Raw genomic sequence first — 17,318 nt, forward strand, 5'->3', positions numbered from 1 at the left:
GGTGACATGATTTTGAATGACTGGACTCTAAAATAGCAGATGAAATTAAGTGTAGATAGATGTGAAAAATTCTGCATGGGAAGAGATAAAAACTCTTGACTTAAATTTGCAGTGATGCCTGAAATAACTACTAATAAAGATATCTTGGTGTTACAATAAGATCTTCTGAAAAATCACATTAGTGCAGTCCTCACTTGTAAAACTCAAGTAAGATATTAGGAATTACTAGAAAAGCAAGAGAACAGAGAACAAAGTGTTGTGTGGGTGTATAAATTCATGGTGCTGTCCTTCCATCCCGGATATTGTGTGTGGTTCTAGTCCCTCTCCTCTTGCTCAAAAATATGAATCGGTACAAAGATAAGAAACAAGGAGAGGTTTGGAATTACGAAACAGCTAAACTGTTGGCTGAGCTGTGGGCCTTCTTGTCACAGAGTGCTTTTGGCACTAAAAGTTGACGTAGGCTCAAAATGGGACGGGACAAAGTCATGAGAGAGGAATTTGTTGAGGGCTGTTCCATACGCAGTTGATGCCTTTGGGTAAGTTGGTCCTTAAACTGTGGTTAGAGTGCACCTGGGGGGGTGGTAAGGGAAAGCATCGCCTCAGTCTTACGTTGTTCCTTTTCTTGAGCTCTTCTGTAGGTATCTGCAGGTTACAGTCTTCTCTGTTTTCAGGGATAACATGTTTTTGTATTGTGAAGTTGTTTTGCCTGGGCTTTTTTGGTATGTGGTGTTTTACATGTTTGGTATGCAGTGTTGAAGATGTAAAAGGTCAGTTAAAGTTGTCTTCGGCTTTCAGTGCTGATAGGGGTAGTGAGTGTAGTGCTTCTATGGATGTTACAGGAAATCAGTTCCGGAAAGAGAGGTTGTAACTCCTGAAAGATGGAGAGGAAAAAAAGAAAGTGCTCCAAAATTCCATAGGCCGGGTGCTGCTCAGGGTTGGAGTTGACATAATTCAGCTTACCATTCCAGTGTCATTACTAACTGGGTTTACGGATAAGCTTTTAAGGAACATCAGCTTTTGTCCTCTGGAGTTGTTTTTTTTCTCTCTTTAAAAATTGCTGGCATCCAGAATACCTAAATTTATGGTAGTGGTTCAATATTAATGTTTCTTTGCACCTTCAGAGTTACAAATGTTATATTTGTCACTGCTTCAAGAAAAGCAAATCTAGCAAACAGCAGCACCATATTGCATGTAGTCCAGTGTAACTAGGGAAGGAGAAAGTATTTTCTGTGATGCACAACACTGTCATAATTGCTAAAAATGAGACATGGTGCAGATCTTTTCTACATATGCAATACATGTGCCTGTTTATTAATTAAGCACGGCATATAAAACCGCTTGAAAACTTCTGTTCCTTACTGCATCCAAAATTGTAGTTCAATAAGTCACAGTAAAGCCTCTAGAATGTATTATTTTTAAAAATGGATCTCTTTAAAATAACATTCAAACTCATGAAAAGACCTATTTGAAACAGTGCTGTATTACGAATGGCAAAACTGCCAAGATGAAAACCAACATTATTTTTCCTCCAACAAATATTTCACAAAGTGAAAGTGAGTGGCCAGATTGCAAATGTATAATTTGATCAAGGAAAACAAGTGTTCTTAAAAGATTTGAACAAATCAGTAGCTTTTGTCTGAGATTTTTGAATGGTTATTTAGACTAGCCATAGAATTATTTAGCTCAGGAAAAATAAAAGCTTGTAATAAATGCTGTTTTAAGAGCATTGCTATTTTAAGCAGTCAAATGTAATTATTTGCTGTCATATTTTTAAGTAGAGGCTGAAGAAAAAAACCAAATTATTAGGAAGGTTTCTGTGGCACTAGCTGTAGGGAACAGCACACACAGCATTGTGCTTCCCATTCTAATTTCAGCGTATTTCAGTGTCTAAGGTCAGAAAGGAGTTCTCCTTGCCTGGATGACATTGCAATAAACTTGCTTGTGCTTGCCATACCAGTTTTCTTGAGTGCTGTTTTGAGAAAGTCCTTCATAGCTGCGCAGGCATCCTGTGGGAATTTCTAAACACGTTTCTGCAGATCTGTTGCAAATAATGTGACATTTTGAGAGTGAGTCTTTTTTTACTGTGGCTTGGACCATCAGTGGCCAGAGTTTTGCATATTTTCTGTTTAACTGGAGTATTGAAAAGCAACATTTAGATTGGTTTCAGTTTGCAAGTGTCTTCAAAGAAATAAATCGCTTCCTTAAACACACAACGCGCAAATCTGTACACAGTTCCAACTTTATTCTGTTGTCTGAGCACTTTAAATGGTGAAAGTTTAAAAAAACGATTCAGTTTTTGATACCAGTACATTTGCCTCTTAGTAGCAATTAATAACTAAACCTAAGCATTGCTTACTCCCTTAAGGCAGGAAAATATTGTGGGAAATATGTACTGTATAGAGAACAAAAAATTACTGTTAGACCCATTGGACACCTTGCAAGTGCTTTGAGAGGAGAAGGTGTAGATGTCTAGCTTATGCTGACTCTACAAAATCAGAAGATTTTGTTTGTACTTTCAGAGAGTGCTTGAAAGTTCACTCAAAATCTGCACCATGAGGCTTTCTTGTCAAAGCACATACATGTACCTGCACACCTTCTGACTTCAGAGGACAATGGTATCTCTTAAGGCTTCCAGGGGAGATTTGTTCCATTTCCTACACAACTCTTCTTTCACTGATATTTTCTTCATATAGTAATAATTGTATTATTTGTATTTCTCTTGCCAGTTGCCTTGATTGCACTTGATATATTTGTAGTATCAGGAGGAAGGTAGATACATGTGGCAGTTCCCTAACAATCTGAGAGAGGAGGAAAGAAGGGGAATTATATATTGATGTGTGTAATGGAATTTGCGAAGAATTTCACTTACCCTCAAACTTTGGGATGGGGAGAATGTTTTGTTCCTTCTAATGCAGCAAGTAAATAAACTGTGTAGCGCATGAATGGCTATTAATCTGTTTGGTGCTACAACTTCCACAGCATCCTTTTTTTTTTTTTTTCCTCAGTGGAATCCACCTTCTAAAGTTTGCTACTTCAAGGTGTGTTGCTGCATAGCTATGAAAAAAGAATAAAAAGTAACTTGTTCGGGCTTGTTTCCATGTATGTTAAATGAAATCATTTGTTGACTCTGAAAAGGAAGCCATTAATCTCTGTAGTCTAAGGTGGTACTCTGCTGAACGGAGGGGTGGGTTGGTGCTGGGTGAGGTAAGGCGGTACAGCTGAAGGGAGTGCCTGGCTCTGGCAGGGGTGCGTGGTGTTTCGGTTTGCACAGTATTCATGGTCACAGTTGCGGTAAAGTAGTTATTTACAAGATGCACATGCCCCGGCTGTGTCTCATTGTGTTACAACGTGATGATAACAAGTTAAGGATGGATAGCATACAGTTCTGTGTGTTGCAGTGGTGTAGATAAACATCAAAGAAAAAGGGCTGCGTGAAAGGCGTAAGATGAAGAGGATGCACCTGCTGTCCCTGCCCTGGAAGGTGCTAAATCTGTTGGGTATTGCACTCTGACATAGGAAACAAATAAACAAATACTTATAGCTAACAATAGGTCATTAAACTATTTGGTGATCAAATTGAGTATTACTTAAAATACTCTTAAAACTCTTTTCCAACTCTTTTTATTTGTATTTTAATTTTTTTACTCAATTATTTTATTTTCTATTTTATTTTAACGTGTGTTCAAGATCCTAACATTCAGGAGTTTGAATCTTAAAGAAATCACTAGATGCCTTATGTGCATTTCTCTTCTCCAAACTGTTGCTTCTATTTACAGGTTTTAGTCTTCAAAAATCCTATACTTGCTTTCATTGAACTGTATGTAATGTTTTACCAGTTTGGGGGTTTTTTTTAATCCTGATAGACCAATAAGCAAATTGAAAAGAAAGGCCAGGACTTCTGCTTGTTGAGTAACACGCTCTCCAGATTTATTCTGCAGGCAGTGTTGCAGCTCACAGTGCTGCCTCTGTCATGTCTTTTGTCTTCCAGCAACGCTGCCAAACAGTAACAGATGAAACTCAGAAACATCTCAGATCTTTTTCTGACCCTAGCAGGAGTTTAAATGTTGCACATGTGATCGTTAATTTAGCTAGAAAATATGCCTGGGCCTCAGTAGGCATTCATTGCGTTTCTTCTGTTTGCTTACTCAGTCCTGTTTGCTTCCTCAGTCCAGAGACATATTCTAGCAGCAAGTTATTTCATGTAATTTACAGTAATTACTACTTTGGATATTTCTAGGAAAACTCTCAAATGTATTCTCTTAGTGTGGCAAGATCTTTGTTGTGCTGATATGTCGGTTGGCTATAATAGGTTAATGTCACCATGCGAGTTTGACAATGAAAAAATGTGTCGATACGGAAGGAAGGGGATCTCAATGGGATGGAGAACCTCTTCGAGGTTATCCTAAGACTTGAGAAGGACTTATGAGGTTATAACCATGCGTCTTAAATTCAGTCATTGTGGTCTGGAAAACTTGGTCTGTACTACATGAATTTATTTTTCTGTTTGTTTTTTTTCCTCCCCTAGTGTCCCAATGTAATATCAGCTTGAAGAAGCAGAGGAGTCGAAGTATCTTTAGCACCTTATTCTGCTGCTTTCGTGACTACAATGTCGAACCACCATCTACCAATAGCACCAGTGCTCTTCCTCCTTTGGTGGAGGAGAATGGAGGACTTCAGAAGGTCAGATTTTTATCTAATTTTGCTGTCATATGGGTCTTCTGTAATGAAGGTTTAACTCTGCACTTCTGAAGGTTTGTCTTAATAGATTTCCCTCATGGGGAACACGTTATGAGTTAGGGAAAAAATTACTGTTTTGATGGTGAATTGGTAATACTACCTACTCAGCTGCAATTCAAAACCAACTGGTCCATGAAGGGTATTGGCACTATACATTTTAAAAAGCAAATGACATCTAAAGTAAGAGTAAGACACTAAAAAAATGTGGACTTCTCATAAATCTTCAGATGCTTGCTGAGTTGTCTCTAGCTTTGGTCCCAACTACAGGAAGGTTAAAATGTGTCCACTGGAGCATAGTGGAACCTCTTCAATGCCAGTTGAAAGAGTTTTCAGTGACGTGAAAACAGTTTGAAAATGGGGAGAACAATAATTGTTAGGACCTTTTTTCTAACCAGTTCACCTATGTTTAATGCACACCAACTCCAGTGGTACTGGCTTTTGGCCATTTTTCCAAGCTATTAAGTTTTGTTTACCTAGTAAGTCAAATTGATAATACCTTTTAGCACTTCAAAGCATTGTACGCCAGAGCAGCATGTTACTTTCCTGGAGTTCTAGTAATTATATTGCCTTGTCATATTCATAAAACCATGACTGTTCTTTTTAAATCTGATAACACTGAGAGTGTTTGTGTTATCAACTGAAGAATTTCCGTTCAATACAGCAACCATTTTTCCATACCATGTTGTTTTTCAGCACTCTCAAAACTCCACTAGTGCTGTACTCTTAACTGAAACACCATTCCCCTAGCACTTATCCCAGACTTCAAGAGATTGCAGATATAGGTGTATCCATGATGGGGAGTAATAGCAGAAATTGAGATGTTTCTGTCTTTTTACCCTTCTGCTCTTCACGCTAATTTTTCATATTTGGTGCAGCTGATTTCTTACCTGCCTTCTCCAGTCCATTTTATTTTGTTTTGAATTTTGCTGGTTATGTTTGAATTTTGAAAAGCTCAGGAGAAAGAGCAGAGGAACTGTTTGATGGGAGAGAGGAAAGGAAAGCAAATTTAAATGATGGATACTAAAAATACATGTAAAGGTGAAGGTTGAAGTGCAGCAGTTCATGCTGACACTGCTCACACAGAAGCGCACTGAATATTCCTCTGCCAAGGGAAGGAATTGTATGTGTATTTTTAGGCTTTTGCTAGCCAAGGTACATTTTCACTGAAATGAAAGAAATGTAGCCTGGATGTGCTGAAGGGAAAGCAGAATAGTGGGTAGCATGTGTGCGCACATTCACCTGAGAAACAAAAGGAATGGGAAACTAGTAAAATTTCCCTTTCCACTATGCTAGGGAATAGGAATGAGGCAGAAGTGAGGCTACTAGCAAAACTACAACTGAGAGAAAAACATAAAGAAGAGTTTTGGTTTTTTCTGTAGAAAAATGTGAGTTAAAATGGTCTGGAGTCGGTAGTTTTCAGATTGCATTTTTAAAACACTTAATTACTTTCCAGATGTATCTTATGCCTTGAGCAAGTGATAGCATGTGTGTTCACACAAGTTTCCATCCTCACTCTGTGCTGCCTTAGCGAGCAGTTTTAAAGTTGTTCAATAGTTGTACAGGAGCCCAAGACACAGATCACAGAATTCATAGGATTATCAGACTGCAGCTCAATAGAGTAAAGAAGTTCAAGGAATATGTTAAAAATAAATAATAAAGTTAAAATGATAAAAATAAAAAATAAATATTTTCTTCAAATAGAATGAAAGGCACTCAGATGCATACAGATCTTCATAGAAGAAATGAAGTATAGCTAAACTTTTGGGTAGTTCTTAAGTGAGTGCAAATAAGTCTGTGACATTTCTATTTTAAATGCAGTATTAAAGACTAATAAGCTTTGTATGTGGTTTTATATGCTGTTTTTATTTTGAGTGCTAACATGGTTAGTGTAAGTAGGAAATTCTTTTAAAGAAAGAAAAACAGCATTGAAGATTTAGATATATTTAAATACTGTTACACTGTCAAGCTAGTGCTTTTTACCAGGAGAGCTGTGGTTTAGAAAAATGCAGGCTGGTTGAATTTGATCGAGTTACACTGAGCATCTTGTCTAGATCAGAAGTGATAAGTTCATTGGGGTGTGGAGTGGGCCTCTACATCAAAATTGTTGAAATTAAATGTCCAAGAATGAGAAAATTACCTGTTCAAGGAAAGAAAAGAAAGCCTGACAACATACTGCTTAAACTTCTCTACTATTTAATTAAAGCTCTTTTTGCATTATTCTGCCTGCCAGGTTAGAATACTTTAAATTCTGTTGAGCTGCTGTTGAAATGGTCGCTTACTTATATCTGCTATCTCTTTTGTGTGTTTTATTAATTATTTATCACATCACAGGTGACCTCTGACTAAGACCCAATCAGGTCATGTATTGTGACTCTTCCCTTCAAAACTGGAAAAATAAAAATTGTCCTATCATTTTAAATAGTTACCATTAGAAACTAGTATAAAATGGCTTGGATGTGCTTTCCTTCTGTCTTTACTGGTTAGTAGTGTTGTTACATGAAAACTGGTGATAAAGACTTCAGAGGAAGGAAAGGAACAGAGAAAGCTTCTGCTGGCTTCACAGGAATTCACTGTTTGTTTTATATTGCTTCTGGCATATTCTTTGAAGTTGGTGTGACAAGCTAACTTCTCATTAGGAATCTTGATTTTTTAAAATGCTAACCTGTTGAAAAGGAGTGAAAGCAGGGAAGAGTATTTTATAAAGTAATTGAAAACAGTTCTGAAATTTTGTTCAGAGTAATTGCATTGTGTGATTTTCATTTTATTATTATTATTATTATTTTGCTGTATTAGAAAAAATGAAATTAGTGCTTCATTTAAAATTTTACCAAACGATGTGACTTGGTTATGCTTGGCAAGTCAAGTGTCATGTCACCTCTTCATAGGATTGGAAGAAACACCAAACCAAGCATGATTTCGAATAAACAGGGTTTTTCAGCACTGACTTCTATTCCATTAGGAGGAAAAAAAGCCCAAAAACTTCTTTAAAGTATTGAGTTAATTTTAAAAACCTTTTACTCACAGAGCAGCTGCTTGTCCAAGTGTGACTCTAATACTGGTAATGAATGGTCTGTTCTGTCTCTAAAGTTTCAATACAGCATTTTCCAATAATAACTTGTATTTACTGAAACTATTGTATATTTGGTTTTCTTAAAATGCAACAGCTTTTTAGTGCAGCATTAAGATGTATTCTAAGACATAATATCTATTACAGTGGGTATATCAGCCTCTCTGCAGCTTGGATGCCGAGCCAGATGTGTCATTGGGAGCACACAGTGTTCAGCCTCACGGAATCCTTGCTAATTTTTTCCTGCCTCCTCAGCAGCAGGCAGCTCACCAACACCTTTCAGCCAGTTGCTTTTTTTAGGGGATGGAGTGTTGGAAGAGGGAAGCGTCTTTTGTTTTCTTCTGAGTAAATTCAAATCTCCATTTCTGTTCTTCAATTAGCAACTTGACTCAAGTTGTCTATTTTCTGGGCATGCTTCTGGGTGTAAGGGGTGTGTTTTCTGGGTAAGTTTGCTACCTGAGTTTTGAAGTGTTTGCAGATACAGATTTCATCTGCAGACTTCAAGGAGGGATCCAGATAGAGAAAGGTGAGAAAAGCTAGATGTATACTAGTTCTTTCTTCCTTTTGCTTTCAGTCATGGTGGGTGAGGGAGCTCTGACAAGTCTGCCGGCAGCTTGCCATTTCACTTACAACCCACTTCCACTAGAGTCATCTTTACTTGTGTTTCACAGTTAGATCCAAATCGTGCGGATGGCTCATGTTCATTAAGAGAAGCATTCATGAGGAAAGGGGGTTTTATACTTGCTGGATTAGAGGAGAAAGTCTTGATCCACACTCAACAGGGAAGAAGACGGAATTAGAAGAAGGTTTATTCTGGGGGCAGCAGCTGCCCCTGCTGCTTTCCCTGTGACAAGAATGAAGCCAGAAAGGTCAAGTCCTTGAATTTCCACCTCACCCATCCTAACCACTCCAAAAGTTAGGTCTCCGTCTCCCCACTGCTTTTTGCAGCATAATGCTGTCATCTCCAAGGTGATGCTGGAAAGCTGTTTCAATGACGTGTTGTGATGTCTCCAGCACTTGTGCCTACTTCAGGGATCTCTGTTTATAACACAGTGCAGGAAAAAGCATCTTCTCTATACCATGTGAATGTGGCTTACCAAAGCGAGAAAAATGGCTTGTAGGGAGCACATTCTTGAGGTCAAAAGTTGTGTTGTCTTCATGCAGGAGACCTGTAGAAGCAGCCTGAGCGTGGACTCTTCGACGGGGAGGTTATTGGCTGTGGACTTTCTGAACAGATGTGGAAAGCAGTCTTACCCTGCAGTGTGGAGGAAGATGATTGAGATTAATGTCAGTAATAGTACTCTTTCTCTTAGCTGATCAGAGCAAGAAAATTCCTAGTGTTTGGTTCTGTTGGTCACCATCAGTATGCAGTATGACAGGTCTATTTAGAGATCAAAAAACCCCTCTGCACAGCTACGTTTGGCTCCTCTCTCTCTGCCAACTCATTCTGACCTCCTTTGCCTCCCAAAAACTCTTCTATATGAAGAGACAAAGCTTGGTATTCCAAGTCAACAAAAGAGTCAAATAGTAACTATATTATTGTTCCTAAAGAACTTACCGCAGTCTGAGATAACCTTTGTGTTAAAGAAATGAGTATGATAAATCTATTCTTTTGATCAGCTTCTTCTCTAAGGGGGTTATTCTTTAAAATGAAACAGCTTCTGATCTTTGAATACAGACTGTTCTGAAAAAAGCAAAATAGCGTAGCCTGTCATTTGATGCTCATTGATACCGTACATGACTGTAGACAGCATTAATGAATGGACACAGTACTGAAAATGTTGTGTGTCTTGCACTAAAATTACATAGCTAAGGGAAAAGGCAGAATTTATTGTTTCATCTGTATATATTGTGCCATAAAAAACCCCCCCTGATGTCAGTGGCTGGAGCAATCAGTTCCTGGGTTATATTAGTGACACAGTGGGGAAATTTTGGCATTCTAGGAACCGCTTTGTCCTGTTACCAGTATCGGGAGCTTATGGAAAAACTTCAACAAATGCAGTCATCTATCATCTATTTCAAACGATACCATTATGACCTATTTCCCTTCCTGTTCCAAGGCATCAGGAAATGAGACAGAACACTTTTTAAAGTTTCCCATAGCACACTTGTTTTTAAAAAGTATTTGCCTGTTCATGAACACTACGCTTTACCAGCAGACTCTTGCATTTATCTTCCTGCTTGTTTTTACAGTTGTCATCATTACCATTTTGATTTTTGCAGAGGTACTTTTAGGGTTCCTTTTAGGAAATTAGCTTGTTTTCCTTGTTTTTTGATTTGAGAAATTCTGCAAGAAAAGTAAAGGAAGTAGTAATGCAAGTCCTTTAGCAACTTAGGTTCTGGATTCCCATGAAAGTCAAGTTTAACAGTAATACCATGGGGTGCAGCTCTCTCTCAAGGAGACTGCCAAAATAGAAAGCAAGTTACACTGCAGTGAGTGCCTCTTGAAGCCTGTGGGAAAACCTGAAGTGATACAGCTGTATTTGTGTCCACAATTAAGATAATCTTGTACCGTAACTGTGGATATGCCTCTTCCTCTCATAGATTGTTTTCATCTGTTGACAGAAGAGAAGCTCCAGTTGAATTCTCTACCAGTCAATCCAAAAAATGCCTTTCAGAACTAAACAAAACATGGGTTCACAGTCTGTGTTCTGCCTGCGTAACCATATCCTTGATAACAGTTTGATCACAGGCCAGCTAATCCAGCTGGCACCTACTCAGATTCACTCCTTTCTGAAATGGCCTGTGAACTTTGGATGATGTTCCACTAATAGGACATTAACGTACTGAATTATATTTCTTTTCTTTTTGCCATTACCTTGAGGAAAATTTGGATTCTTACCAGGTCTGTGATGTCTTTCTTTTTATAGAAATCAGGTACTTTTTCCTAAAGCAAACTTCTTGATAGTTCATGGCAGTTGCTGCTCTCTAGCTGCTTCATCATCTTCTCTGGATTTTGGTCAAACTTCAGTAAAAAATTGTGCTGTTATAGCAATAAAAAAAGAGGACTTTGAGAATAGTATCAAATGACTTTTGTTTGTCAGTGATGTGTCAACACCATGTTAGACTCCCAAACAAGTGAGCATTAGACTTTTTCAGCTGGAAGAGGATGTTTTGGTATTGAAAACAGCTCTTTCAGTAGATAGTCAATCTGCTGGTAAACAGAGCCTGTGTTGTCCAAGTCATCAAAGAATGAAATCATCTACCTAAGCATCATCTGTACGAGAAGGGACAGCTTCCTTTTTTTTTATGTGCTGTGCCCACAAGAAAACAAATACTTATTTTTGACAGATCAGAAGGTTTAGAAAATACAGTTCCTGCTTCCCAAAACCTCTTAAGTATTTGAACTGGTGACCCAGTGACCAGCCTTTCTCCTTTGGAAGCTGTCTTTGTCTCCCAGTGTCAGGGCCCAGGATCAGAAGAAAAGGTCAAGTTGGCAGAGACTGTTTTGCCTTCTTCCGAGTACAATACAAAAGTGAGACCATGGGAAGAGCACTGATACTGTTGCCTCTTTCTGGGTGAAGAAAGTGGGGTTCCTTGGGTTAGTTTATCATCGTCATGTCCTCAGACTGTTTTGCTGTTGCCTGCATGGAAATGCCTTTTTTTCTGAGGCAGTTGTCTCAAGTGAACTTAACTTCAAGTGGGCTTCTGCCCTGCTACCGAGGTCTGGCTAAGCCTCTTGTTGCTGCAGTGAAAATAGACAAATATACCCATTAGTAGACCTTAAAGCTGAAAAAGTTACAGTAAATACAGGTACTTTCTTATTGTCATCTCTTATTAATCATAGCATGGGGTTTACCAGTCCAGTCTCCTAAAAATCATAAATGTTGATATACTAACAGATCATTTCAGTGACTAAAATGCAAGATCCTGTTTTTATTTATTTTTTTTTACCCCGGTTTCTTGAACACTTTGACCTTTTAGTTTAAAATGTTTGAGTGCTACATTTACTGCTTCAGACCTTTGTTCTACCCTTTAAAAGCCATTACCCTTACAGTGATTTTTTTTTTTTTCTTTTTCCCCAGGGTGACCAGATGCAGGTCATGCCTATACCAAGTGTATGTATTTTTATCCCTTTTTCTTTTAATAATTTTCATAACTTTTGCTTTGATTCATCTTATGTTGCAGTCTAACAGGTCTGTTTTGTGTTGCATGTTAACAAGAGGATTTTATGTTCTGTCTGTAACATTGTATACTCAGAGATGAATTGAACTGCACGTGTTGTACAGGGACCAAAAGAAGAGTTTGGGTTTTACATGGTTTTCGTCTTGCATCTCAGTTAAATTCATTTCTGAATTTTTATTGTTTTGAAAGTGCTTGAAGTAGTCTGTAAGTTGAAGTTACTTACTTTAATTGTCACAAAAGGGGACCCATCATCACTGTGAGAGACAGTTACAGAAACCTTTTCCTCTAATTTTTCCCTGTATTCTAGTTGAAAAGAAGAGTTAGAAACTGCGTAATTTTTTTGAAACAAACCACTCTAGGAACACAAAGAGTACACTGACCATAACTGCATTACTGCACTCGTTTGAGGTGATGCTTTCCCTGTCAGCTGCTGGTTTTATGGGCCTTAATGTTTCTACTTATCTTCCCTGGATATTCCCTTGGAATGCTGTTTGACATCTGAATTATTTTTCAAAACTAAATAATAGGGAGAAAAAAGATTATTCAAGCTGAAGAGTTTAGTCTTTCTTTTCATTGTTGTTGTTACACTTGGACTCTGTCTTAAAGGTCTTTTCCAACCCGAGTTATTCCATGATTTTTTTGGTTAAAAAGCTGCTCTTTTTTTTACTTATTTTTGTGTGTATGAGAACGTAGGCTTTTTAAAGCTGGAAATATTTTTTTTTCAGCTCCTGTGCTGTTTATAATACTTCTTTATTGCAGAATTTTCCAGGAAATAGCCATGCTGATGTGTGGAGTTACTGACACAGCCCTCTTTCTTGAGATATTTGGTAGCCCCTAAAGACCCAAATATTCCCCAAGATACCGTTTTTTTCATCTTTGCCTTCTCATGTAGCCCAGCACTGTAAGACCTCCTGTAAGAACCCTGGCTGTGCTGCGGGGCAGTAGTGTCAGGAGATTACCCTAACTCTGCAGATCACTTCTCTCCTTCACCACGTTTTCCTGGATTTAAGAACTGCTAGAAATTACTCTTTATTGCTTACCTATTATTTCTAATATGAAGTTAATTCTAATATGGCTCATGCATATGTTTGCGTGCATGTGATGTATATGTACACACATGTACATGCATGTAACTTGTTTATATGAAAGTCTGCAAATAGAAAACTTCGTATGTATGAAAATACTGATTTCTAAATTACTTCTCCTTTTACATACCTGCCAGATTCCATTTGGTAACTGTAGTTACTCTGCTAGTAGTTATTTGAATATGAAATATGTTCTGGCTGTGCTCTGAGCTGAAATAAAATTTTGACTAAAAGTGAGCATAGGTATTAATCAGAATTAAAACAAAACAAAATTTTGAAACAACAAATGAGTACAGTTTTGTCAGGTACAAACATGAAATTGAGATACTTTACTAGAACACTGTCTTTGCGATGTTAAAGCAGTGCTCTGTTAGATTTGGGTAGTGGTAGGCAATTGAGTGATTCAAGAATGGGGCTTTTTCCTTTTTCCCAGCTGTAATTGTGCTGACCTATATTCCCAGCACTTTAAGTTAGTAAAATTAGCATATCTTTGCAGTCATGACGTGCAGTTCACAGTGAGCAGGTGACTTTAAACACACTCATTCCACTTCTCCGATGCCATCTGATGCCTTCTTCCAGCAGGACATGCAAGTGTTGTCAAGCGACCATCAACCACAGGCAGTTGTGTCGCATTTACTATCGGAGTACAAGCACTTCTGGCTGTCAAACAGAAGCCAGCTAGCATTAGGACATAATAGTCTAAATAAAGACAGAAGCAAGCCGCCTATGGAGAGAGTGGTAGGAACGAAGATACGTTATATTATAAAAAATCCTAAAATGGAAGCAGTCCTCTTTGTCAGTCTTGCAAGGGTTGTTTGTCCTCAGCACGGCACTGGAGCCCAGAGGTTCACTGCGAAACAGCATTTAACTGTGTGTTTAAGACCCGTTAAGGCAGAGATTCTTGATGCTCTGCTACATGGATGAGAAGTGGGCTGTTGGAACTGTACATATTGTACATACCAGGAAGAAAATCTTCTAAACAGCTCAATCACAATTAAGTTGGGCATTTACTTTTTACAGGGCTCATTGCAAATGGAATCAAGTGTTTAGAGAATTCCTTAGTGACTCTGAAAAGAGTGGTGCCCGCTTCCCACTCATTAAACATTAAAGCTGAAGCCTCCAGTCAAAATACAAGGTTTTCTGGAGCTTTATCATGCATGTATGAAATGTGTCAGTCAGCTGAAGTCACCTGTTTGAAAACTTCCATTGCTTTACGTACATATGTGCAAATCAGTGAAGTGTATCTTCTGTTCAGTCAGATTTTTCCTGTATTAATTGCACTTTATTTAAAAACTTGAAGTAATAGGTATTTTCTCTTGGCTATTGATAGAGATAACTACTAAGCAAGAAATATTCCAACTTCAAGTTAGGTTCTTTAGAAAACAGAAACACTGTGACTTTGGATTTTTTTAAAGGTGAACTTTAACGGTTCCCAGATAAAGCATAGATTAAACAGCAGCATAATTAATTTTTTCTGATGTTGCAAAATTACTTAGTTTTAGGGCTGAAATAAACACACACAAAATTAGGAAAAACAGATGACACATTATGATGGACCTGACAAAAACATATTAAGCGTAGCTCAGAATGCCTGTGATTTCATGGATTTTTCTCAGCTTTGTTTGGAGAGGAGTACGGTAGAGAAATCAAAGTAGACCCATAGCAACTTCAGCAGTTGTTCTTACTCTTTTGAATAAAAAGGTAGATGTAAATACAAAGCCATGTTAATGCACCTTCTTAAATGAGTTGGAACATTTCTTTTGTTCAATTTAAAATCCTGGTGTTAAGGAGCAGTACCAAAATTAGTCCTCAGAGTCCCTGCAGAAGTTAAATCTTAGCACTGAGATACTGGTTTTTCGCTTATCCTCACATACTTTTAAACAATTTCTTGTTACAATTTTTTCTAGAAAAAATTCTGTGAACTGCCTGTTTCAGAACTGGAGCTAGCATCTTTTGGCAACTGTGTTTTAAGTGGGAATAATTTATCTTCTATAAGAGTATTTCTGTGTGTAACTGCTGGGAGAAGCTGTTAGCTACGTAGACTGCAACCAAACGTGAATTGAAGGGAACATGAACAGCAAATTAATGTGCTACGCTTAGGCTAGACAACATTTCAAGTATACGAAGAAAGGGCTTATTAATTCTGATACTTGACTCTGTGGGAAATACGGGCCTACAGGGAAGAAAAGTTATGATTGTTTTATACAGTAATTTTCTGAAAGGTTTGTGTTGACCAGCTGTTTATGCTTCAACCAAAAGTCCTGTTTTCTTGCCACCACCACCCCCTTTTTTTTTTTTTTTTTCTTAGGGAATATACTATTTCCACGGGACTGAAGCAGTGCAGCAGTCGTTTCACTACAAGGTCTGTTAAGCTGATCAGCCATGAGACCTGGCTGGAATGTATAAATTCCAAACAGTGACTAGTTTAAAAGCTTTAACTTGTATACAATTTATGTCTTGTTGGAATTGAAGACCAAGCTAGGACTTACAGTACTGAGATACCACATGTTATTTTTCTGCTGAGTTCTGTGGAAGTCTGCATTCTTTCAGAGAGTATTACATAGTAAATATGGGTTGCTGATAGCGACAATTAAATACTCTTAATCATCTTAGATATCTTTGAAGCTACTGTGTTTAAAAAAAGAAATTATCAAAGATCCATAACTATTTGCTATTAACTATGGTGGGAATCTGGTAATTAGAATTCTGCTTGGATATGTCTCCATTAGTGAGGAAATTAAAATACAATATTGAGTAATGCGTGTTTCTGCCTAAAAGCTTTGCTACTCTTGGCATGTGGAATTTGCTTTAGATCGAAAAGCTTGAACAGCGAAACAAATGGATTGACCCTATGTACAAATCCTTTAAGTTCCTAAAGCCTCAAAAATGTCATCCTTGCTCCAAAGCCCTACACAAGATGTTTAGCAGTCTTGCAACTTAGTAGTGCCTTCAGCTTCAGAGTACTTTCCTTATCCCTGTTAGATTATCAGGGGGCAAATGTGTTTTCAGAGTTGAGGCAACAGATACATGGGGTTTGAAATGGAAAATTTATTTATTCTTATCTTCACGTGTGCAAACTGTTGACTAGGTGTCTTTGAAAACAGGATCGGATTGAATTCAAGAAGCGAAAGCGTGTAGGAATGTTGGTGTGTAGTAGTGGGAGAGTGTCGCCAGGAAAAACCTTGAGGTGTAGTCTTGGTAGATCGTTAGGTCAATAATTACACATTGTCTCTTAAGGCAGTAGTGAAAAGGGAGAGAGACTAGCAGTAACCAGCATGTGTGTGCAGGTGCCGCAGGTAAGCCTTTTCTTCTCCCGGGTGCTGCTTTTGAGAAAGCAAACAAAGCTGCAGGTGGGTGAAGAAGATGGGCACAGGCAGTCTCTTGCCGTGCAGTCAAGGAATTCAGGTTCTCAGAGTTGAAGGTTCTCACATTTTGTAGCCCTTGGTCTATGTCCATCCTTTTCTTGGCGACAGGCATACTAGTTTCCAGATAAAAAACAAAGACATTTGTGATAAGACAGTGCTTGTATTTTTCATACTCATATTTGTATATGAACGAATATCTATTTCCATATAAAAAGATACCCATAGATATTTTCAGTGTGAAAAAGAATTCACGTAGCAGAAGAAATTGCTGTCTTTGGACTGCTTTTTCAGATTAACTTGGTCAAAAACTAAATACTAAGTCTTAAGAGTACAAAAATTAACTGAACTTTTGTTTAAAACAAGAAGTACACTTACATTTTCTTGGGACGTTCCTTCCTTTTTCTGTTCTTCAAAGACAAATCAGTATCAGAACATGGGTTTTAAAGATGATTGTCTTAAATGGGTTTGGGGCTTTTTTTCAATAACCTTTTAGTCTATTTAAGTTGCAATTCTGGATCCTTCTTACATGAAAAATTGAGATGGGGTGCCTAAATACCTTTTAGGTTTTGAAATAGAAGTGAGAAACCAAAATTCTGTAGATCTGATCTTAGTTGCAAACAAGCAGTGGTGGAGCTCAAGCAGTTGTTGAAGTAATGTATACATGGGACTGTCTATAACCTTGAAAGGGTGTCCTATAAATTTCAGCCTAAGTTACTGTGACAGATGGATACTTTACAGGCATTAAGCAGAAGTTGTTGGGGGTTTTTTTTAAGGTCATTGTTAGATGTGTGCTGAGAGAAAATGCATAGAGGCAAGGGGGTTGTAAGCAAGGCAGCTTCCATTTTGCTAGCTGAAGAAACAAACTGTTGTTGATCTTACTTGTAAGAAAATAAATCAGTTTCAGTAAGCACTCCTAAAAAATTCCCCAATAACTTACAC

The 17,318-nt window shown here is 37.9% G+C and overlaps 1 protein-coding gene across 3 annotated transcripts in view; it reads left to right on the forward strand.

Annotated features, from left to right (window-relative positions):
* The window catches only part of CTDSPL (CTD small phosphatase like), an 84,699-nt gene that overhangs the window by 43,367 nt on the left and 24,014 nt on the right, over positions 1–17,318 (forward strand). The window contains exons 2-4 of one of the 3 annotated variants that reach the window (XM_080383020.1): positions 4,526–4,680; positions 11,830–11,862; positions 15,323–15,376. In XM_080383020.1, the coding sequence (XP_080239146.1) occupies positions 4,526–4,680; positions 11,830–11,862; positions 15,323–15,376 (242 nt within the window). The remainder of the gene's footprint in view (positions 1–4,525; positions 4,681–11,829; positions 11,863–15,322; positions 15,377–17,318) is intronic. The other 2 variants (XM_080383021.1, XM_080383022.1) reach the window with 2 other exon arrangements.

Source organism: Falco punctatus, assembly GCF_963210335.1.
Source record: "Falco punctatus genome assembly, chromosome: 4".
NCBI classification, from domain to species: Eukaryota; Metazoa; Chordata; class Aves; order Falconiformes; family Falconidae; genus Falco; species Falco punctatus.